At 39.8% G+C, this 24887-nt stretch overlaps 1 protein-coding gene across 2 annotated transcripts in view; it reads left to right on the forward strand.

Annotated features, from left to right (window-relative positions):
• Window positions 1–24887, forward strand: part of fndc3a (fibronectin type III domain containing 3A) — a 55191-nt gene that overhangs the window by 20019 nt on the left and 10285 nt on the right. For both annotated transcript variants that reach the window (XM_003223389.4, XM_062963662.1), the window contains 16 exons: window positions 4846–4921; window positions 7452–7528; window positions 9487–9721; window positions 10386–10670; window positions 11551–11606; window positions 14842–14996; window positions 15323–15382; window positions 17046–17184; window positions 17307–17360; window positions 18283–18404; window positions 18492–18666; window positions 19324–19410; window positions 20629–20767; window positions 21331–21399; window positions 21995–22113; window positions 24774–24879. In XM_003223389.4, coding sequence (XP_003223437.3) covers window positions 4846–4921; window positions 7452–7528; window positions 9487–9721; window positions 10386–10670; window positions 11551–11606; window positions 14842–14996; window positions 15323–15382; window positions 17046–17184; window positions 17307–17360; window positions 18283–18404; window positions 18492–18666; window positions 19324–19410; window positions 20629–20767; window positions 21331–21399; window positions 21995–22113; window positions 24774–24879 — 1954 coding nt within the window. The remainder of the gene's footprint in view (window positions 1–4845; window positions 4922–7451; window positions 7529–9486; window positions 9722–10385; window positions 10671–11550; window positions 11607–14841; window positions 14997–15322; window positions 15383–17045; window positions 17185–17306; window positions 17361–18282; window positions 18405–18491; window positions 18667–19323; window positions 19411–20628; window positions 20768–21330; window positions 21400–21994; window positions 22114–24773; window positions 24880–24887) is intronic.

The following is a 24887-nucleotide window of genomic DNA, read 5'->3' on the forward strand; positions in this document are numbered from 1 at the left end:
TGGTAATAAAGAGAAATCGAAGATTGTTAACTGTGAGTAGCAGAAACATATGGTTTGGCATGATTTCTACATTTTTCTAAGAATTGATGTTTTAGGAGAAATACCTGGTCTTCACAAACGCAGTAAGAGAAGTATTATAGGCCACATTATACTCAGTGTATCCACATATTTAGAGTGGTATTTTGACATGTAGTCTAAACATATTAAAGTCTTTGTTCAAGGAGCTGAAAGTAATCTCTCAAGCTTTTGCTACCAGGCACAGAATGGTACCTCACGACTAGTTTCTAATTTAGATTCTTTGCATAAATTCAACTCCTGAAGGTTTCTACTCTGTGATATTCTAAAAGTAGATTTTGCTGACGGATCATTTTGATCTTGCTTGCTCTTTGTTTTTGAGGCAGTTGGTACACTAATGTTTTATGGTGGCTGGATAGAAATTAAAAGCTGCTTCAGATATTTTCACTTAAAATTTGTATTCCCTCTGGCTTGATTATGCTGTTACACAATGGAGGGGCAATGCATTTGCACATTTTATATTTGGTTTAATCAGATTCAGTAAGGCCATTCATAATTGTAGGTAATAAATGGAAGATATTTAGTGGAGATTATTTTTGTAGCCTGGCACTGAGGCTGTAATCTGAGAAAACTAATTTAAGTAGGCCCCTGTGGTAAAACCTTGAGTGATGGATTTCCTAGCCATATCACAAATTGCATTTGAAATTTTGCTGAGTTGTTGAAAATTGGAGTTTTGTTGGTTGGAATGGACAGCTGGAATTAGAGAGATACAGATCCAGTGTTTTGGTTGTACTTGTGACATAATGCAGTTTATTTGCACTCCAGGATCTTCTCTGGTTCCTTCATAGTTTGCAAGTTCTGCTCTTTCTGATCTCTTAACTATGTTCTCCATTTGGAGAAATGTTGAGCATCTTGAACTATTTGTATATCTACACCATCTATTACAAATTTATGTAATTAATCTGTGGTCATTATTTGTACCTTAATATTCAACTGCAAACCTGTCTTTGGATTCCCTCCCTTTATTTTATTCAGTAATCATTCCAATAATCACTACTATTTTCTGTTAGTAGTATGGTCTCTATTACTTGTGCTTTAATACAAAAGAGTATGCAGTATTGATTAGTCTTTAAGAAATGCTGGAGTAGGCATGTCTTTACTGTAATGTGGTTGTACCAAGATGGCCCATCATTTTCGTTTTTTGAAGTCACTTGCTCACAGGTATAAACACCAAAGGGATTTCTGATATATTTCTCTGAGCTGTAAAATAGATACTCTGTTTTTCTATAAAAATGCATTGTTTGCACATTTTTAAATCACTGTAGAATGTAGTTTGCTTAACAGTTCTGGAAAATGATGAAATCTTGGCCTTTTCATCAGCGACCTCTGTTCAGTGAGATGTTTCTAAAATGTTGAGAAAACTGGTTAATCACATAATTTTTGTGAAATGGAGAACCTTTCTAAATGAATGAAGTTGAATAACTTCCTAATGAAATTCTCTTGCAAAAGAAACAGCTGGTGGTCACAAAACAAATACCAGTGAAGTTTGCCCAGATTTTTTTCCCTGGGAAATTTATTTAGTGAGTTTTCTGGTAAAGGTTATTTTGAAATCCCACTTTGTAGAAATGATTTAGCAAACATTATTTGGTTACCTCTAGGAAGGTATGTTTACTTTATATGTTAAGCTGCTGCCAAGTAAAGCATTCATTTGGCTGAGCTTCCTCTTAATGTCATTTTATATATGATAAATGCCACACAATCTAATAAAACCTCTTTAACATTCTAAACTATATGTCATACGAAGTAAAACAGTAAACATTTCAAAACAGTTTATACACTAGATTGATATATAACAGCAATGTATAAACAGAATAAGGAAATATGATCCTGATTAAGAAAGGTCAACCTAAAACATGTATTGGTACAGTAGAGTCTCACTTATCCAACATAAGCGGGCCGACAGAACGTTGGATAAGCGAATATGTTGGATAATATCCAACAGGGCATGTAAGATATACCTGTTTCGACGGGCTTTTGAGTTCTGTTGTTGATGTTTCAAAAGGTGCTTTTAGCATATAAGTTTGGAAAATAAATAAATAAATAAATAATAAGGAGGGATTAAGGAAAAGCCTATTACACATCAAATTAGGTTATGATTTTACAAATTAAGCACCAAAACATCATGTTATACAACAAATTGGACAGAAAAAGTAGTTCAATACGCAGTAATGCTATGTAGTAATTACTGTATTTACAAATTTAGCACCAAAATACCACGATGTATTGAAAACATTGACTACAAAAATGCGTTGGATAATCCAGAATGTTGGATAAGCGAGTGTTGGATAAGTGAGATTCTACGGTATTTAAAAGAAAGGTGCCACTTCTGGAGTGGACTGTCTTTGTGATGTTGATTTGGTTGTGGAGCCTTTTTTTATTATACAGTTATTATACATTATACAGTAGGACCCAGAGAGATCATTTCATTCAAAACCATGAATAATCAAATCCGCCAAAGTCAAACCCGCAACTATGAAGGACCGACTGTATTACAGACATTATAGAAGCGGGGAATAAGAATATTTGAAGCAGAAGCAGATCTCAAATTAGGCCCTTGGTTTCTTTGGAGCTAAATGCAGTTCTTCCAGTCTTTGGTTGAATGTAGTATTGTAACTTTGCAAGCCCTGAAGTACAGCTGGGAAATGTTTGGCTGGTTCACAGATTCAGAAATGGGTGAGAATCTGGACAAATGAGGTAGACATATTTTTGTTTTTTTAGTTCTTGTAGAAATGAGGTTTTTTTTTTTAGTAAGAGGCAAACGGTTTGTCTGTGGCTTTCTGGCCATCTCTGACCTTTCTGTCCATATTATCTGATCAGCCCATGCGTCATCCTGGCCCTCTTCGGTGAACAACTTGCTGGTCATAGTTCCTTTGATGGAATGCTTTTTAGATCCTTTTGTTTAAAGCAGCTTTGTGAGGTTTTAGAGGGATTAAGCTCAAAATGGGAAGACAAGCTGGCAAAAATTATTAATTGCGTATTCTATAATAAGCCACTTATTTTGACTTTTTGCTCTGTAGGATAGTACAAAGCATTCCTTATAAATTGGCTGAGAGCAAAAACATAAAAACCAAAGTGCACTGTGTGCTGAAAATACCATTGGCATATAATGGCAATAAAATATTTGGGTCTGAGAGCCAGGACTTGGATTAGAAGTATTAGCTAGTATTTGAGAGGCTGAAGGCTATGCACATTTGTGTGAAGGAAGACAGCCGAAGCTGGATTTTTGAAAGGGTAAGAGCTGAGGACATCAACCTTACTGTACAATCATTCCAGCTAGTGGGTTTTGTTTTGTCTATATTGACTACAGCAGCTCTGAGAGATAGACTGCAAGGACTGGATTTGCGACCTTTTGCATGGGCACCATGACACTTGGTGCTAAGATAGGCCCTCTCGGTCTTGGAATTAGGCAATAACCTTGTGGCAATAAGTAATTGTCTGTTTCCAGTGTTTGCACAGTACAGCACAGTGCTATTAGGAAATAGCAAGATTAGGGTATGATTCAAAGTGTCATTCTTGCCTTGAGGCAACAGCAGTTTTGAGAAACTGGATGCAAACTACTTGTCTGTGGGCATAGTGTGAGTATATCTGCAAAGAAAATGCATTGTTTACAAACCATTGAATACAAAAAAAGTCAGTATCCATTTTCTGCTCTGAATACTTCCCATCAGATCTTGTTTATTTGGGATGAAGTTTCATGGAAACTGATGGAACCTGCTTCCATATAATAAATGTGTTAAGGTGTGCTCATTATGCATCCTGTCTCTTATTGTATATATATGGTATCCATTACAGTCAGTGTTTCAAATTTTAGCTTGTTTATATCTTTCATAAAATAAACCCAGACACATTGTCACATTTTATTAGCAAACACAAGCCGATGTTGCATATCAGATGATGATGTCTATTAGAGGGCAACATTTCTGCAGCAACTGTTCTTAGATGGAGAACTCTTCTACCTGTTGTTCATCTCTCGGTGGGATATAGTTAATGCTTCTATAAGATGTTGTGTTATAGAAATGCTAAAGTACCAAAGTGGAATATCATTTTAAAATCTGCCCCAGGAAGCATAAAATGACATACATTCTCTTATTACAGCCCAAGGAAGTTGCCTAAATTCACCTACTGAACTTGCAAAGTTGCAAAAGTTACATCAGTGGCAGATTGTTTAACACTGTTGCATTTTTCCCAAGCAGCAATGCCTGATCCAAATTCCAATGCAGCATCATGTAGAGCCTATGCAAATAATAGTAAATAATATGTATTGTTATCAGGGCATGAAGAACGATCCCCATGTCATATATCCAAACCCTTTGAAGAATAGCATGACAGTAGAACTGGACTAAAACAGCATTTTGATCATAAGTTCAGCAGTGAAAATTGAATTTGAAACATTGTTTTCTATGTAAACAATTTTAAATCACTTAATGGGGCAAAGTAATATAAAATGGGATACTCATGGCTATAACACATCTGGGTAACTCCATGTGATCAGGCAGGGAAGATGTTCCAAAACCTTAAAAAATTTTTGTTATGTAACAACAAATGCCAAAGTAGGCAGGTAAGTATATTCTTCTGTAATTTTATGGACTAATTATAAATCTTCACACTTACTGAGTAGTATATAAACTCAGTATACAACATCTGAACTCAACATTTTTGTTTTGCACAATTTATTTTGGAAAATAATGTGTTCAAATAAACACATTTATTCATTTATTCATTTCAAATAAAGTTGACATTTAGATTTTTTTCCTCCTGGTTTTCTTTTAGGTTATCCTTGTGCAAGTAAACCCAGGAGAGACTTTCACAATTAGAACTGAAGATGGACACATTCAGTGTATCCAAGGTAATATTATAATCATAAATGTTTGTGTGAGACATGTATTTAAAATAGGCATTCCCAAACTCCAGCTCTCCAGTTGTTTGGGCCTCTAACTCCCAGAAGCGCTAGCCAGCTTCTTCAGTGATCAGGAATTCTGGAAGTTGAAGACCCAAACAGCTGGAAGACCGCAGTTTGAGGATGCCTGGTTGAAAAGATCCGCTGTTGTCAGTGTTAGCTTTCTGTAGTTGTTCAATGTACCCTAAAGCAGGCCATCTTGTGGAATCCTGCCTGGGCTCTGAAATCCTTGGAGGGCCTTCTTTGGTGACACGAGACAGGGCCTTTTCTGTGGCTTCTCCTGGGATCTGGAACTTCCTCCTTGCTGCTGTTCCATCAGAAGATGGAGATTTCTTTAAACATTATTAAATGTGTGCGGCATTGTTTTAAAAACTTTTAAAAATTAATTTCTGTTACAGGTTTCCAACTGCTTCAGTATTGTTAAAAGTTTGATTCCATTCCAATGTTGACTTTCAAATAGTTTTTCACTTATTGTAGTTTGTGAGATGCCTTGACTCCAAATTTGGAGGGGAAAGGTAGAGTTTACATCATGATGATGATTCATGGTTATCCCCTAGTCCGTATTTCTACATCTGTAGGGCTACGCTGCATAATTGTAAAAGTACACAGCAATACATAAACTTGCAGAGGTGCACTTAGAGAGCAATGTCTGCCTCAAAACATCTGTACAGAGAAACCAAGCAGTATGCTAGTAGGGAAAGCAGATGGCCTGTGGAACCCAAAGTCATGTTGTCAGTCTGATCTAGTAGAAATCTTTCTCATTTCCAGTGTGTGGAACAGTCAGGTTTTGAACATGAGCAATATGCGTCAAGGAAATGTTATTGGTCGTAGTTCTGTGCAGTCAAAAAACATCTCTGTCAGTTTCTGGCACATTAGTAAAGCTTGGGGGGGGGGGGGGAGGCAAGCAGTGAGCAGTAAGATTCCCAGCCTCAATTGCAGGTGAAGTAAATACAAGTGCTTAAAGAAACCTGACATTCAACAGTTTCTTTCTTCTCATTTTAGATTTACTCTGGTTGATTTCCTTGCAGACAGCAGTCAGTGCTGCCTTGTTTTTTGAATTCATTGCTGTTCATTCCGTAGAAAGCATACAGTGCGTGGTGGAGCATATTTTGTCCTCAGGTTTTCACAGTACAGAAGACCTATTTTGTCACATTCTCTGGAGTTTCCTCCCTTTCCTAATAAATATCCAAAGAATTATCTAATAGTTACCTCAAAGTATTGTACAACATGAAAGCTGAAAAGGAGCCGTGAGCGTCATTTCCTCATGCCTGGGCTTGCTGAGCTACATCCAAATATTAAGCTATCCAGAACCTGGCAGAGAAAGAAATGCCTTGGGGTTCTTTCTCTGTCACTTCTTATTATCTGTTGTAGTAGTGGGAAGAAGCATACATTCACTACCAGTGAAGTGAGACATAGTGCGTGTTGTCAGGAGAATTGGGTTTAAGACTGAGGAAATGTTTGATTTTGGCCAGCATAGGAATACAAACTGCTCTCTTCTTTGGAGAATATTCTGGGGTGCTTTAAAATATTTCATATTAAAGTGTCTACGTGTCTTTTTGAAGACACTTGATTTAGAGGCCCCTTTGTCTTGGGCCGTCTTCAGACATTGTGTCAGGCTCTGACTTTGTATTATCAAGGTGAGTCACCCCAGTTGTACACACTGCCCAGTAGTCCTCCTGAATGATGTTTACTGATTACTATTTCTGAGTCTTTGTTTACAGCCAGTCCCAGAGTATACTGTTCTTTTTAAATGGCCTTAAGTCTTAAATTGTGGTTGCTTGTAAACCAGCAAACTCTCACTTTTGACTCCACCAGCCAAACTTTTTCACAATCACAGCTGTCTGGATTGACATTTTCCAGTGACAATGTCAGTCTGCTTTAAATCAGGGGCAGGCAAAGTTCACCCCAGCTCATTTTGTGGTCATCAGCCCCTCCAAACTCTGTTGACTTTTCATTCTATCTTCCTTCAAAAACTAACAAATGGTCTCTTTTGGAAATCATCAGGAACAAAGTCCCTTTTTAAATAGGTTGCAGGGTCCTGGGATGTAACACCACAAACCAATATCAAAGTGTTTGTTTTACTAAACTGGAACTAGGCTTCCAGTCAATTCTGGTTTGTGTTGTTTTCAAGCATCCAGAAGAAGATGTTAGGGAAGAACGTTAGCACCTCAGATCTGCTGCAATTTTGCTCCACAATTTATTCTGTTATTCCATAAAACCTTTTGTTTATTGTTGTTGTGTCTGCAAGTCCACTAGCCATTCTTGGTGTATTATTTTTAATAATGTGGTTTTGGAGACTCCTGTACAATAATTTTAAGCTCTTGGATAGATTGGAACATTGCTTAAAAGCTTGTACATAAAAATAATGTGTGTATGCATACACATGGTTGCCATTATGTTATCAGATTGTCAAATGAACTGTGACTGCACCCTCTTTTGTCTAATGTGCAAATATGAATGCTCTGTTGCTTGGTTTCAGGTCCTGCACATGTTCCGATGATGTCACCAAATGGTTCTGTGCCTCCAATATTTGTGCCTCCTGGCTATGTATCTCAGGTAACTTCTTATGATCTTTTGAATGCTTTTGCAAGAGAGAAATATTTCTCATGAACAGAAAATGCTCTACTTTACATTGCTGTTCAATAGCTTGAAACAGTAAATGAGACAAAGCAATATTTCATGTCTTTCATTAGTCATGTTCAGTCTTGCTTTTACTATGGATCTAGCACAGACATAAAATTTCCCAATCCCCCTTATTGTTGTTAGGAAATAAAGAGCATCCAGCTGCAGAATTGTTAATGTACTACTTTTATCATTTTATCATTAGCTGGGATGATAGCAGGGATTGTGCATTGCATTTCAGTTGCGTAAATTTACATTCATGCAGTTAAGTAGCAATTGGACGACACCATCTTCTGAATATACAAAAGCTGTGTTACTTGTGGATGTGATGTTTCACGATCCCATTGGCACTTAATAGTTATGTACAATCCAATAATGCTCAACTGAGAATTTGTGGAACTCTGTTTACGCAACTGTGAACCGAATACAGACATTATGGTCTGGCTAATAAGGCACAATCCTGTGTGTGAAATATAAGCAGGATATTTGCTGATGCTTCACTTAATGCAGCCTTTACTTACTTGTTTGTTTGTTTTGTCAGAGAAGGCTCATGTTCACATAGGAATAAGTTCTGCCATTAGTTACTCAGAGGTTCTTTTGCCTTTGGTACAGCTTGTTGGCTGTGGTGGACTAATTGCTTCAAGATTCCACTTCAAACCTTAGGCTCAGTCTTGGAGACATCTGCAGATGGCTCCTAAACACTGAAGTTATGACGTCCGTTCCAATTGGTTCCAATGACTCAGAAGCACTTGGTCTGAGCATTGAAGCCTTCCAGGAGGAGGCCTCTCGACTCATGGAACTGAGTCAGCCAGCACCTGGAGCCTTGCTTGTCATCCCATTTTGCATCTGAAAAGGAATCTTTGCGAACAGCCTGAAATTCCAAACTCTTATCCTTGCTTTTTCTGTGATGCATTAGTAATGCAGTTGAAGAGACAACACCACAGTCTTTAAACATCATTGCAATAAAATTGAATGCAAATGGTTTTGAGTCCTGTATTGGGAGGAAGGTGTGAAAATAAAGAGTTTTGGTTAATGTGTTGTCGAAGGCTTTCATGGCCTGAATCACTGGCTTGCTGTGAGTTTTCTGGACTGTATGGCCATGTTCCAGAAGCAATACAGCCCAGAAAACTCACAGCAACCCAGTGTTGGTTAGGGTAGGGTCCTTTTTCTTTGTTAGATCTGCTTGCTAGAAGAGAGATGATTAACCATATTGCCAGCTGAGATGAAAAATATTAACTGTGTAGAAATATACTATATATATTCGAGTGTAAGCCGACCCGAATATAAGCTGAGGCACCTAATTTTATCACAAAAAACTGGGAAAACTTATTGACTCAAGTATAAGACGAGGGTGGGAAATGCAGCAGCTATAGGTAAATTTCAAAAATAAAAATAGATACCAATAAAATTACATTAATTGAGGCATCAGTAGGTTAAATGTTTTTGAATATTTACATAAAACCGTAATTTAAGTTAATAGTAAAACTTTAGAATCATAGAATCATAGCGTTGGAAGAGACCTTGTGGTCCATCCAGTCCAACCCCCTGCCAAGAAGCAGGAAAATCACATTCAAAGCATTTAATAAGATAAGACTGTCCAACTCTGATTACCCATATACTCGAGTATAAGACGACCCAAATATAAACCAGACAGAACTTTCATTCGAGTATAAGCCAAAGGACTGGAAAACTCAGCTTGTATTCAAGTATATACGGTGGTTAGATGCATGTTTTAAAATGTGCCTTCCACTATACATCCCATAAATGTAAAGACTCACATAGGCTAAATCTGGGAGGACGAAGGCAAGATGAGTCACAGATCAAGAAATTGGGTCTTGAGAATTTGGTTTTGTATAATTCAAATATATCAGCAAATTGATCTTTTTTTTCAGGTGGTGGAAGAAAATGGAGTTCGGAAGGTGATCGTTATGCCACATTCGACTGAATTCCATCCCTCCATGCACCCACCTCCTCCACACGTGCCCCATTATATGCACCCTCATCCTGCTTTGCTTCCCCATCCACCTCATCCCGTCTATCCTCCGGTTCCGGGGACAGGAGAAATACCGCCACAGTTCATTCATCAGCACCCACCGCCGCCCTCGCCACATCTGTACCAAGAACAAGGTAAGGCGTTTGCTGGTGAGAGGGAATGCAAGGTTGTGCTCAGCCTAGAAGGAGGACTGAGGCTAGCTGATGAATTGGCTGCTCACCAAGGTATGATGGCCTTCCATAATATCGTACATTTACAGCTTGGCCCTATTTGGGGATCTTAGTCACATTTTAGAAAGGAAGGGAAAGGGCACTAACTTCTCCCATTAAGCAGTCATCTTATGAGGAGGGATTTTTTTCCTATGAGGGAGTAAACATAGGTTATTGGTATCACTGCTCACCCAAGTGTTAAAAAAGAACAGGCTTTGCTTTCTAGCCTGCTGCTGACATTTTTTTACGAATTGGAAGGAGATACAGGTGGGAAATTTAAACCTAAGTTTGCAGTACTTCTTTCCTCTCTCAGTATGTCCTTTGTGGGATGTTTTATGTAAAGATCTTCTTGGAATTAACCCACTTCTCTCGTTTTCATTTTCCCCTATTGAAGATACAAAATAATTTGAAAAAACTGGTGGTTTGCCAGAAGAACTCTATTCAGTTTCTGTGTTACATTTCTAATCAATCTAAACCTTGACAAATTGTAAATTTGTTGTGTGTGTGTGTGTGTTAAAGATTATAAATGCAATTTTAATTCCATGTAATTTGATCTCTCTCTCTTTCTTTTTTGTTGATGGTTCTTTAGAGTCGCGTTCCCATGGCAGAACGAATTTTGTTCAGCGGGATGAAAGGACTCTCAAAATGCAGGAGCATTTGAAGAAAAGGCTAAAAGACCGGCAAGCGAGTGGACATACAAATAATAAAGTGAACAGTCCTCCTTCCTCACCTCATAAAGTTACCCATTCCTCCAGCACCAATGTCCAGAATGGATTAGGAAAGGGACAACAAGGAGCAGGAGGGCAAATCAAGCAGAAGCAAGTAGGAAAAGCCAGGGGAAGCCCCGTCCCATCAGGCGATTCAGGAATGGGAGGTATGTGGAAATCATTTTGAAAATTGATAAAATACAAACTTTCACTTCAGTGCTGTCTTTCTTGCAAACTCTGTTGACTTTTTGTCAAATTTTGCAAAACAGGCATTTTAGAAAGTGAGACTTTACAGGTAGATTAAACTACTGCTGGTCAAGAGCAAAGGAGCAAATTCAGCACTTAAGCCCAGTTGCCAAAATTGTATATGTGATTTGGTTTGACCAGTCATAGAGTGAAGAAATGCATTAGGAAACTATATTATATGTCAGTGTAGATGGGACCTAAGTCTTGTGTAACTAGAAAAGCTAACGGAATGATCTGAAAATATGAACATGCAAATTATACATGGGTTTACCTTTGGGATGTTTAAATGTCATTGTTGTAAGTTCAGCCTTAATTTTCAAAAGCTGAAACTGTCTTACAGGCAGATCAACAGCAGCCCTTTGTGGAAATGTTTTGCTTATTGTTTGCTAGGTAGCAAATTTCAAGTACTGTAATGAATATTTCTCAAAGTCTTTCTCAGGGTGTAAGCAAAGCAAAACAGTCTTAGCTATGTCTCCAAAATAATCTAGTAGGTAGAAAGCTTACTGTTGGCATGTCAGTGCATTAGAATGATCAAATTGCATCAGCAAAAGAGAAATTGCACCAAGCAAAGCGAAAGGAAGTCTGGGCAGTTAGGTTCCTTCTGCTCAGTTTGCATACTTAGCAAATTCAGTGGTCAAAATAAACCAAAGCAATGAACTTTGCACAGGATGTACTCTTGTTTTTCTAATGCAATCTTCATAGTTCAGGTCACAGTTAGATAAGAAATGTTTTGATGGGGATTTTTGTTCATCTTGTCCTTCCATTCAACATAGGTTGTTGGTTGTTTTTTTTCTTTTGCAGAATCTGACACAGAATCTAGAAAATCTGAAGAGCTTTTAAGTTTCAGTAAGCCTACTGTAAGTGCATTATTTCCATACTTTCTAAGAATTTTCTTGCCCCACTCAGTAGTGTTTACAGTGCTCAGCTAAAATATAAAGGGTTTTTATATTTTCAGCAGAATTATCTGAGGGCAAGGAGAAATTTTGTAGCTGTAATGCCTCTGCAGAAAATGCCTCTCTGTAACTTGGTAATACAGATCTTATCAAGGTAGTGTAAGAATTGTGTTTTCAGATCCTTGACCTTGCAGAGAGATGTTAAGAAATAAATCGTTATTTATAAAGCCGCTTTTCTCCCACAATGGAGACCCAAAGCGGCTTCCAACATGTTAAAAACACAATACAAAATTAAACATCAGTCAAATGTATGACTATAAAACATTAAACCAGTTGTACATATTTTTGAACCATGTGTAGCTTCCATCCCTGAACATAAGATATCAATTCAGGATTTGCAATACTTGAAATGCTTGATTATGTCCATTATGAGGTTTGACTCAAAGCCTATTTAGCTTAAATTCTTGTGAGCTATGAATCCATATTAAAGTGGGAGGGGAGGGGAGTCAGAATTTTTCTTGGGTTTTCTCTTTTTAGTCAGTGGGCTTCATAGAAAAAAGGCTTTTAAGCTTGGATGCAACCAATAACTGGAGGGAAATGAAGTGCAAAACAAAATATGACATTTCAGGTTTGTTCACATTGGTTGTGTTAACCTTAGACTTATAAATTACAAGATGCCCATGATTATCTATAAAGGTTGTAAAATAAAAGGTTGCCAGAGAAGGAAGGTATGTTATACCCACACAACTTCAACATGCCATACAACAAAGTTATTCCAAGTGAAAGGGTCAGGTTTATTTATTTAATATTTATTTATTTAATACATTTATATCTCTCCCTTCTCACCTCGAAGGGGACTCAGAGCGGCTTACAAATTAAATTTACATACATTATATGATTAGCATAGCACAATACTGGCAATAAATTACTATATTGTACTATATAAATATATTGTAATATTATTAGTAATATTACATTTAATATATAATATATAATTAATATTATTATATTGTATTATTAGTATTATATTGTATTACAAAATAATATTAATATTATATGCATATACAATATATTATAATATTATATATTATTGTAAATTATATACAATAATTTTAGAGAGACAAATGGTGGAGACCTCAATAGCTTTAATGGAAGAGCACAGCACAGCACATGATAAGCTCATTTCCTCTGAGCAGTCAGCCCTCAACTGTCTGCTGAAACAGATATTGATCAGCCTACAAAAAGATAATAAGGAGGATAACTGTTTACTCTCTCTAGGAAGGGAATTCAAGAGTTTGGGGGCAGGCACCAAATAAGCCTTCTTCCATGCTCTTACCAGACGTAACTTTGAGGGTTTGGGATATAGAGAAGGCTTTCCAATAAGATCTCAACATATGAATGGGCTCATAGAGGGAGATAATGGATGAGGTTGCCTGGTATGACAAATTTGCTAGGCATTTTTGAGGAGCAAGTGGCTTGTAACTGCTGGGAACTTGCTACGGTTGTTTCAGAGTCTGAGAAAATGTCCTGGCTGGTCAGTTTCCTGTAATTAGTTCCAGTTGTTAGACCTTGACACGGCCAGTGTGCTTGAATGAGTCTTTCGTGCCACACTATCCACATTACCACTGGAAATCTAGGTAATTAATTAGGTGGGTCCAGCTGATGGGAGATACCTTTCTCTGTGCTGGGGTAGTGTCTTGTTTTCAGGTTAGATCTGTGCAGTGAAATGCCCTTCAGTGCCCTGACTGATTATACATTTCGGTGGAAAGGAGTGTTACCCTAGTTGGTCTTCCTAGATACCCCAGTATCTATTTGCTGGACCAGCGTCATGGAATGAGAGTAGAAGGCACTATGTTGTGGTGGTCGACCTTATATTTACAGTTCCAGCGAGTAATATGTGAGGAATCCTGTTCAGTCCTATGGCCATTACTGTCAAGTCCTACAGGGTTTATTCTTTTCTTAAATACCATTCAGTCTATATGAAGCTGCTGGAGAGAGATCATTACGGTTTGTAAGTTGTAAGGGTGTTGATGTCAGGCAGCTCTTTCTCCTTTATTGAGGCAGCTGAAGCCGAGCAGGTGATGTAAGGCCTCGATGCTGAAATCAACTGGATGAAGGACAATGCATGGAGGCTGAATCCGGACAAAACAAAACAAATCATGGTTCTTGGATCTGGGACTAGAGTAAGCACTTAGACCTGGATGGGGTTGCACTCCCTATGAAGGTCGAAGTGCGTAGCTTGTGAATACTCCGGGGTCTGTTTCTCTCATTGGAAGCCCAAGTAGACTCTATGGCTTTAAAAGGGCTTGGTGCCAGCTCTGACTAGCTGTGACTTTTCCTGGATAGGAATTATTTATCTGCAGTAGCCCAAGCATCAGTAACATCTTGATTTGATTAGTGCAGTGTGCTCTACGTGGGGCTCCCTTTGAGCAGAACTCAGAGGCTACAGCTGGTACAAAATGTAGCAGCCACATTTTCGCGTAGGCAGTGCATAACATCCATCTTAAAGGAGCTACAATGGCTACGAGTCTTCTTCCAATCTAAACCTGAAGTGCTAGACATGACATAGTAAGTCCTTAATAGACCAGTCCAATAATTGGGGTCTGCTGAAAGGGCTCTCTTCGGTGTCCCATTCGTGAGAGTGATGCATCTTCATGGGGACTTGGGAGGAGGTATTTGCTGTTGTTGCACTGCCTTTTGTAGAAGGCCTTCCTCTTGGAGGCCCAATTGGTACCAGTGTTGGTTTCCTTTGGGTGACAATATAAGCAAGGTGTCTGCACGAAACAGAACAGGCTTCCTTCATTTTTAACATTTGCACAAAAGTAAAAAATTCAGCAGGCACACAAAGCTATGCCTGCTGAAATTCCATTCCTGTTAGAACTATGATGAAGATGCGAGAGAATCTCATGATGAATATTATCCCATGCTGAAGGGGAGATTAATATTTTAAATTAATAAAATAAAAACTTATATGCTTTGGGTCCTGGTATCTCTCTCTTGATTATCTTGTCTGCCTCTAAGATTAGATAAGGATGCTTGTAATAAGCCTTTCTGCATGTTAGTTAAAGCCAAACAAGAGTTGGAGCTCTGCAATGCAACAAAATGTAGCACTTGCATATAAATGTGTATTAGTGGAGGGAGGTAGGAAACACATGTCTTGTATATTTTGGGAAGTGACTGTTTTTCTCCTGAACCCCAGGTGTCTGAAATTCAAGCCAGGTCAGTCCTCATATCTTGGAGCCCCCCAGTTGTATCCCAAAATGAAGAAACTCAGACCCTCTCTCCTACAACTTTCACATTTGAAGTGGCAGTCTCGAACAGTGGAAAAAATGGGAAGTTTAAATCAGTTTACATGTAAGTCTTATTTCTTAACTACACAGCTGACGAGTATTGTATCCATGAGGATTATTCTCCCCTTACATTTACACAGAAAGCTATTTTCATAGTCAGTCTGTGGAATGTTTCCGGTGTTGGGTTTCTAGGGCCAAATTTTGAAGAGTCGACTTGCCAGCAGACGCTGGCCATCCCAATATATAGATATAGGCCAGCACCACGTCACTAACTTTGTCTGTTTGGGGTAAAATTTGTGGCAGGTAGATGGGCTTTGTTTGTACTTGAGGAAGATTTCATTGAAAATAAATATTCCATTGCTGTGTAGTAAAAGTCCCTTCTGTTTGCAGAGGTGAAGAGACAACTTTTACAATTCCCGATCTCAGACCAGCAACTGATTATCATGTCAGGTAAGCTTGGAGAGCAAACACCACTTGGAATTGCAACAGGGTGATGCAGTAAATCTTGATCTCTGTTCTTTTGCTATATAATATCAAGTGCTACTTCATGGGCCTGCATTCTATTTATGATTATTTACTGTATTTATATACTTCTTTTCTCACCTAGGGGGATTATTATATTTACAGCATAATAATGTCAAAATTCAATACCTAACATACATATAAAACCAAATCATAAAATCTAAACAAGAAATATATAACTATGCATTGAAATCAATAACACCATTAAACATAAGATTTAAACAACATTTAGACATGAAGACATAGAATTAAAAACAACTAACATAACATTAAAATCACATGATCCAAAATTGTAGACTGGGGCCATTCCAATTGTCAATTGCATATATTACATATTTATTTCTTGTACTGCATTAGAATGCACTACAACATTCTAGCCCCGTTGTATAATTGCTAGTCTCACAGTACAAATGAGGGCAAAGTTAGGGCAAGAATATATGGGTATGATAGTCAGCCCTCAATATTTGTGGGTTATGGGTCACATGGAGGTCCTCGACTGTAACTGTGAACAACTTCTAGTGTAATCTGACCATATGGATGCACTGGAGGATGTAGAAATGCCTAGAAAGAATGTATTACTCAAATCTACAAAAGTTAAACCTTTCAAGTTTAGAAGGCTTATTGTATTCTTCCAGCCAGCTTCAGTGGGGTCTTCCCTCCCCAAGTGTGACAATCCCTTACACTTGGAAGATAACACAAGGGAAGAAACTAAATCCATGTGAATATACCTATAAAATAGGCAGTCCACAGTCCTCGTGGACAACAAATTAAACATGAGCCAACAATGTGATGCGGCAGCTAAAAAAGCCAACGGGATTCTGGCCTGCATCAATAGGGGTATAGCGTCTAAATCCAGGGAAGTCACGCTCCCCCTCTATTCTGCCTTGGTCAGGCCACACCTGGAATACTGTGTCCAATTTTGGGCACCGCAGTTGAAGGGAGATGTTGACAAGCTGGAAAGCGTCCAGAGGAGGGCGACTAAAATGATTAAGGGTCTGGAGAACAAGCCCTATGAGGAGCGGCTTAAAGAGCTGGGCATGTTTAGCCTGCAGAAGAGAAGGCTGAGAGGAGACATGATGTGGGCCATGTGAGGGGAAGTCATAGGGAGGAGGAAGCAAGCTTGTTTTCTGCTGCCCTGCAGACTAGGACACGGAACAATGGCTTCAAACTACAGGAAAGGAGATTCCACCTGAACATCAGGAAGAACTTCCTCACTGTTCGACAGTGGAACTCTCTCCCCCGGGCTGTGGTGGAGGCTCCTTCTTTGGAGGCTTTTAAGCAGAGGCTAGATGGCCATATGTCGGGGGTGTTTTGAATGCGATTTCCTGCTTCTTAGCGGGGGGTTGGACTGGATGGCCCATGAGGTCTCTTCCAACTCTACTATTCTATGATTCTATGATTATTCACTGTCTTGACTGAACACTGGAATGTAGTGGCGAATGAGAGGCAGGTAGAGACTAAACTGAAATGTGGAGATATAGGCTACATTTAGTCTGTGACTCCATACAATTATGACTAACCCTGGTCTACATTTTCATATCTCAATTTCATTGTATATTTGGAATAGTTCTTCAATTTTTTTATCATGCAGAGTTTCAGCCTCAAGCAGTTCCACAAAGGAAACGGTTTCAGAGCTGACAAGTTTTACTACAGAAAGTTGTGAACCAGACCCTCCAGCTGCACCTAAAGTAGTCAACAAAACCAAAAACAGCCTGAATCTACAGTGGAAGGTAACTCCTATACAAAATGGCTTTTAACATCTATGTTTCTGTTATGGCAAGGAAATGGCAAGGAAAAAGAGCTTGAATAGCAAGGGGAAAAAATAAACCTCTTATTTTCTTTTTCTTTTTAGTCCTCCAATGATAATGGCTCCAAAGTGACTAACTACCTTTTAGAATGGGATGAGGTCAGTTCTTCTGTTTTTTTTGTGGAGAAAATATATTTAAATTGTCCGGTTGAACTGAATGTATGTGTTGTTGATTAATCTATTTACGACTTTTTTCCCTGATGACCAAAATTTCTTAGAAGGGGAAAATCATGAATTTTCTATGTAGAGGGATTTTTAGGGAGGAGATTTTTATGACCTAAGTCTCCCACCTCTAGTCCTACAGCTGCTTTATCCCAGGTTGACTATGTCAACAGTGCACAGTGGTTAACAACCTATAGGTCCTCAGATGTTTTGGCCTTCAACTCCTAGAAATCCTAACAGCTGGTAAACTGGCTGGGATTTCTGGGAGTTGTAGGCCAAAACACCTGAGGACCCACAGGTTGAGAACCACTGTTTTAGTGGAAGATTGTGCTTTTGGTGTCCATTGGGGTTTGGTTCCTGGACTCATAGATGCCAAAATCCATGGATGCTCAAGACTCATTATATACAATTGCATAGTGAGATGGTGTCCTTTATATAAAATGCCAAAATCAAGGTTTACATTTGGGATTTACGGTAGGTTGATAACACTTTGTAACAAAATTGGTAAAATGTTCTGTTCCTGGTTTGAAAGTGTTATTTCCTGTTTTATTGTGCAGTACTTACTTTGAACGTAGTTGTTATACTCCAGAAACTTAGTTTTTGTGGCTGAATTAGTTGAGACCCTATGAGATAGCCACTGAAAAAACATAGCAAAATGTGCTGCAGGATGCCTCTCCCATAAAAACAAAGTTTTTGCAGTTTAATAAACATTTGCTATGTTTTTATGATAGAACCAATTTTGAAATGATATTTATAACCCAGGAACAACAATCGTGTTACATAGTGTTTTTCTCAAGCTGGTGGTATTTTTGATGGATTCAAACAGCTGACTGTTTCTCGGATCTACTTATTTCAAAAGGGGAAGAACAGCGCATTCAAGGAATGCTACTATGGCCATCAGAAGCAACACAAAATAACCAAGCTGACCCCTTCTACAAAATATTCATTCAGGCTGGCAGCCAAAAATGACATTGGAATGAGGTAAAAATGGTTAATATGGTGATTGTTTATTCAGATTTCTGTGATTCTACCTAGTAGTGAACCTTTTGCCTTTTCTCCTACTTGTAGCGCATTCAGTGAGACGTTGGTGTGTTACACAGTAGGAATTGTTCCTCCGCCACCTTCGGCTCCTCAGCTGTCTGAATCTGGGGTGACCTGGTTATCTCTTAAATGGAGCCCTCCAACCGGTTTGTCTTCAGATGACTCTCTGACGTACACTTTAGAAATGGAAGAGGAGGGTTCGGTAAGTTTTTCTGATATTTATAACTTAGGAAACTTGAGTTGAGGATAGGAAAAAAGAGCTTGAAAGTAGCAGCTGCTCTCTGATGCAGATTTGAGCGTTGCCTGGTGAATAATTATGTGTTGTGTTATTCAAACGCCCCAGTGGAGAGTGGGAAGGAAATTCTCTCTGATTCTTCCAGGAACCATTTCATATCAAGTTGTTGTTGTTGCTGAACATTCAGAAGTGGAAGTGAAACGAAGGGTAGTAAACAGCTAGAACTGGAGTGAACAGAAATACTGTCATAAACTTGGAAACTTCTTCATAGTCAAAACAATGTATCATCTGACCCAATAGTATCTGTTGTGAGCATGGGAGATTTCAATGCATTGCATCAGAAACCACCGCTTCTTTTTTTTAAACACACACAGAGAGGGAAAATGCTTTGTTTTGCTAAAGTAAGGGCTTTGTTTTAAATAATTAATTAAAACTTGGATGAGGGGCTCTGCGGGTCACAAAAATGGGCAGAGCCTCATGGGACGTTGCCAAGCTCGGTATATTCTCTGTCCATTAAATAGCAATTTCTGAGGAATTTGTAGTATTCTAGTAGACATGGTTTGCGGCACAATGCAAGCTTGTTGTGTCATGTTATTAAAATTATTTTTCTCTTTTTTTGTACAGGATTATGGTTTCCAAGCAGGGTACAATGGAGATGAACTTTCTTGCACTTTAAAAGACTTGAGAAGGAGTACTTCTTATAAATTTAGGGTATGTGCCCAAGTCAAACACTACTTGTGCAGTTGCTAGTAAACACCAAGCTCTCCGCTGAAAAAGATGCATTTCATAACTAGACTCCTGCAAAATGAACTGAATAACTGTCAACCTGCAGTATAGTGGGGAAAGTTGAAATAGAAGCACAACAGTGGCATTCTCCAAAATTTCAGGGTTTTGACATGCAAAGTGTTTTCTCCTGTCTGCTACTCTGAGTCTCTAGCTTGGAATAGATTTTATTTTGAGTTGCTTGAAAACAGGGAGACTTCTGGATTTTTCTCAAGTTATCTTCTGAGCATTTCTGTTCCCTGCAAATCCCACATTGCATCCCATTCTGCACTATGTTCTTACCCCACCATCTGACTGTTTTCACCATTCAAAACCCTTTTCAAACACAGGCATTGTCTCCTTTTTTGAAGGAAGCACCTTTTCTTGCAGTATGGGGAAGCAATCCTCAAATTGGTTATTGCTCCTTGTATTTATTTAATAACATTCATCCTTTCTATCCATGTGTGCTATTTGTAAACCATCTGAGTCCCTATGGGAGATGGTGGTGGGGTATAAAGAAAGTTTATTATTATTATTACTTTAAATGGGAGAGCCCCCCCCTCCAATTCATCTTGAGTTTGTGGTTCTTAACCATGGGGTTCATGAACTTAATTTTCAAAAAGTAACTTACGGTATTATCTTAATTTTCTCTGACCTTTAATAGTAAGCCTAACATTTCCTTCCCTTACAAATTTATGCAATAATTTACAGTAGTATTCACTGCATATCACATTATTTGTTGTTGCATATCATGAAGAATCCCTTACAGTCATCCATACTTTGAAATTACGGTAGTTGCTAGACCCAATGCTGCTATAGATCCTGCTATACACAAACTATTGTGCTATGTAGTTGACTGTCTGGCAACACAGAATAGGTAACAAACAGAAAGCTACCTTTTGAGAAGGAGTCTATGATTTTCACCTGACTGACAAGACAGGTCAAAAAAGCTTAAGACCCCTGATCTGAGCCCTTTACTTCAAGCACTAGGGGCCCCAACAGGAGAGCGCTCTTGCCCTTACATCCCAGACTCTATGATCACTTTGGAAAATAGGGAGCTGAAGGAGCGGAACTCTTTATTTCATTCTGCAGTTTCCTTATCTCTCTTAATATTTAAATTGGCACACAGGCTTTAAGCTGATGTTTGCTCTCTCCATCACGTTGCAGCTATTTGCGCATAACACTGAAGGAAAAAGCGGGCCTAGTGAGATCATTGAATACAGCACAAGTCCAGACAAACCCGGAGCTCCAAGTAAACCGGCTGTAAAGGGAAAGATCCATTCGCATAACGTGAAAGTGACCTGGGGTAAGCAGACTTCTGTTTGATGCCATGTGGTTCCTTTTTGCTGCCCCTTTTTGCATTAAGCCAAAAACACAAAAGGCATTGGCTTCAGTTCAGCACTTTGCATTTGCCATTGGAGCATATAATTAACTCTGCAGAAGTAATGAGCAAGAAGCTCATTAGTCTGGACTGATGGGTTTTGCCTGGATGGCTGCCTGCTTAGCATACGCATAGACATGTGTGGTGTATGGGACGTGGCTCGGAATCCCTCCTGCCTTTCATCTTAATTGGTACAAACTTGGTCCTGCAGATATTTTAGTTCTTCTGAGATATACAGCCATTTTGACATTTGATGCAGAGATGTATGCAGGGCAGCTTTATGTAATGACCTAGCAAAAGGGTTTAGCATCAGATAACAGTGAATCTTTTCCGAGTGGAGCTCTTTATTTTGATACCACTGTCCTAAAATTGCCAATTGAGGTCTAAACTGTTCACATTTGTTATAATCTACTCAGGACCGCACTGTGTTTGCCTTAAAGCCTTGAGTTTCATCCTGCTCTCAATGTGGTCTCTATTTTATTTTATAGACCCACCAAAGGATAATGGCGGAGCAGAGATCTCTACGTATATCCTAGAAATGTCAGAGGCCGCGGCTGGTAAGCATAGACTAGTAAACCTGTACCCCATTAATTTTAAATGTCTGATTTAAGCATGACTCTGTCTGGATCCAACCAAATATCTGTAGAAAAAAAAGTTTTTAACAATCCCTTGTTGGTTTTTTTATTGTAGATTAATGTTATAGTGCTACTACTTCTCTTCCCCCTTTTACATTTCTCACTTTGGTATGATCCCGCCGTCAACTCTATTCACTTTAACAGAAGATGAAGTAATAGTTTTGGGTTTTTGTTTATCACACTTTTCCATCCATATGGCTGAGTCCAAGTATTTTTATAACAAATCAAATGTTAATTTTATTTTTAATCAATATTATTAGTAATTCATAACAACTACATGCTTAAGACCAGCAAGAATAAACTGTGGGCAATGGGGTGGTCATGCGCTCAGCCTTGGGCCATGATGGGGTATGTTTCTAGGTCCAGTATTTTCAGTGGTGAGAAACGGGAGACACCATGTGAGCAGTTCAGCCAGATTCAAGTCTCCACAATGTTCCAAGTTGTAAAAATGTTCCATTTGCAAAACAAATGTCGTCTCTTTTTCCTATCTTGTAAATGTACTTTCTTTTTCTCCTAGGCAGTAAATGGGAAGTGGCTTACAGTGGCCCCATGAGAGAACATGTATGTGCTCATCTCAAGCCTGGTACTTCCTACAGACTAAGAGTTTCCTGCGTTGGCAGAGGGGGCCAGAGTCAGGTGAGCCATGGGGTCCCTTGGAAATAGTTCTCTGTGTGACCCATAATAATAATAATAATAAAAATAATAATAATAATAATAATAATAACTTTATTTTTATACCCCGCCCCATCTCCCCGAAGGGACTTGGGGCGGCTTACATGGGGCCAGGCCCGATAAAACAAACAAATAACAGTAACAAAGCAATAAAACAATTATCCCAGTAAAAACATCAACATCAATAAAAACAATCATTAAAATCAACAAGCAGGATACAGTGTTAAAAACAGGAGACTCATTCGTAGATCCCAGGCGAAATGCAGAGTGTTACGAAATGAGAAAGGAAATCTCAAGTTGAATGGACAATAAAGTGCTGTATAAAATGGCAAGACAACAACAATGGGGACTATTATGGAATGGACAGATAGATCAATCCAGCAACAACTAAACATCGAAGGCCTTTTGGAACAGCCAGGTTTTTAAGCTCTTCCGGAAGGAGAGGAGGGTAGGGGCCTGCCTGATCTCTCTAGGAAGAGAGTTCCAAAGCCGGGGGGCCACAACGGAGAAGGCCCTCTCTCTCGTCCCCACCAACCACGACTGTGAGGGTGGTGGGAGCGAGAGAAGGGCCTCCCCCGACGAGCGAAGAGAATGTGTGGGTTCATAGAGGGAGATGCGGTCTCTAAGGTAGGTGGGTCCCAAACCGTTTAGGGCTTTGTAGGTGATAACCTGCACCTTGAATTGGGCCCAGAAAGTAAATGGCAGCCAGTGGAGCTCCTTAAACAGAGGCGTTGAACGCGCCCTGTAATTCGCTCCGGTTAGAAGCCTGGCTGCCGAACGCTGTACTAGTTGTAATTTCCGAGCCGTCTTCAAAGGCAGCCCCACGTAGAGCGCATTGCAATAGTCCAGTCTAGAGGTAACTAAGGCATGGACCACCCTGGTCAGATCAGACTTCTCGAGGTACGGTCGCAGCTGGCGCACAAGTTTTAGTTGTGCAAAGGCCCTCCCGGCCACGGCCGACACCTGAGCCTCAAGCGTCAGCCCCGAATCCAGGAGGACCCCCAGACTGCGGACCTGCGGCTTCAGGGGGAGTGCGACCCCGTCAAGCACAGGTTGCCACCCAATACCTCGATCAGACGTACGACTGACCTGGAGGACCTCTGTCTTGTCGGGATTAAGTCTCAGTTTGTTCACCCTCATCCAGGCCAACACAGCGGCCAGACACTGGTCCAGAATCCGAGGGGCTTCCTTGGATTTAGGTGGAAAAGAGTAGTAGAGTTGGGTGTCATCCGCGTAGAGATGGCACCGTACTCCAAAACTCCGGATGACCTCTCCCAGCGGTTTCATGTAGATGTTAAAAAGCATGGGGGATAAAATAGAACCTTGCGGGACCCCACAGGTCAATGGCCAGGGGTCCGAGCAGGTGTCCCCCAGCTTCACCAACTGGGAACGACCCTCCAGAAAGGACTGGAGCCACTGCAGTGCAGTACCCCCAAGACCCATCCCAGAGAGCCGCCCCAGAAGGATACCATGGTCGATGGTATCGAAAGCCGCTGAGATGTCCAAGAGAACCAGCAGGGTCACACTCCCCCTGTCCAGCTCCCTGTGGAGGTCATCCACCAAGACGACCAAAGCTGTCTCGGTACTGAACCCAGGCCTGAAGCCAGACTGTGATTGGTCCAGAAAATCCGTATCTTCCAAGAATCCCTGGAGCTGAGAGGCAACCACCCATATTTTCCATGGCAATTCCTAGAAAGCTGCAGAGAGTAGTATTGGCTACATAATTCATTATCCCCAGCAGCTCGGCTCTTTTTTTAAGGTCAGAAACAAGCAAACAGGAATGTTGCCATGATTTGATAATCCAGAATATGAGCTGCAAAGATAGTGATGGAACTGAGTACACGCAAGGTTCTCAATAAAACTTCCTATCCAGACATACCAGATTCCACCAAGGTTGTTCCATGATGTACTTTCCAACCATGTCCTGAGTCCGCACAGTTGAATACTTCAAAGTTTATGTGGGTTAAGGCTTTGAGTATAATTGCAAGCTGCTGGGTATATAGGACTTCTCTATATTTCGGTGATCTCTTTTGAGCAGATGCAGAATAAATCATACCTGCCCTGCAGACTAGGACACGGAACAATGGCTTCAAAATACAGGAAAGGAGATTCCACCTGAACATCAGGAAGAACTTCCTCACTGTGAGAGCTGTTCGACAGTGGAACTCTCTCCCCGGGGCTGTGGTGGAGGCTCCTTCCTTGGAGGCTTTTAAGCAGAGGCTGGATGGCCATCTGTCGGGGGTGCTTTGAATGCGATTTCCTGCTTCTTAGCAGGGGGTTGGACTAGATGGCCCATGTGGTCTCTTCCAACTCTACTATTCTATGATTCTATGATTAAAGAAATATTGACAATTAAGTTTAATATGTTGACTTTACTCAGGTTATCTTCTTCTTCATGCAGAGCTTGTTTTATTTCATTTCAGGATGGGCATGGTCTTAGTATGGAGTTAAACCAGGCTGTTAGGAATTGTGGGAGTTGAACTCCAAAACACTTGGAGGGGTGAACTTTGTCCATTCCTGGGTTAAACATAGCCTTTCTGAAAAAAGGCCATCCCATTGAAAGCACTTGTGAAATGGATGCAGGTTTCCACACCTGGAAGCTAATGCGGATGTTTTTTTTCTAGGCATCTGATGTCCTCATGGTTCAGACAGCAGCTGTTCCCCCAGGACCATGCCATTCTCCTTGCCTGGCGAGCAAAGCCAGACCTAAGGATATCTCTCTTCAGTGGGGTAAGGTC

The sequence above is a fragment of the Anolis carolinensis genome, unplaced genomic scaffold, assembly GCF_035594765.1.
Source record: "Anolis carolinensis isolate JA03-04 unplaced genomic scaffold, rAnoCar3.1.pri scaffold_12, whole genome shotgun sequence".
Lineage (NCBI taxonomy): Eukaryota > Metazoa > Chordata > Lepidosauria > Squamata > Dactyloidae > Anolis > Anolis carolinensis.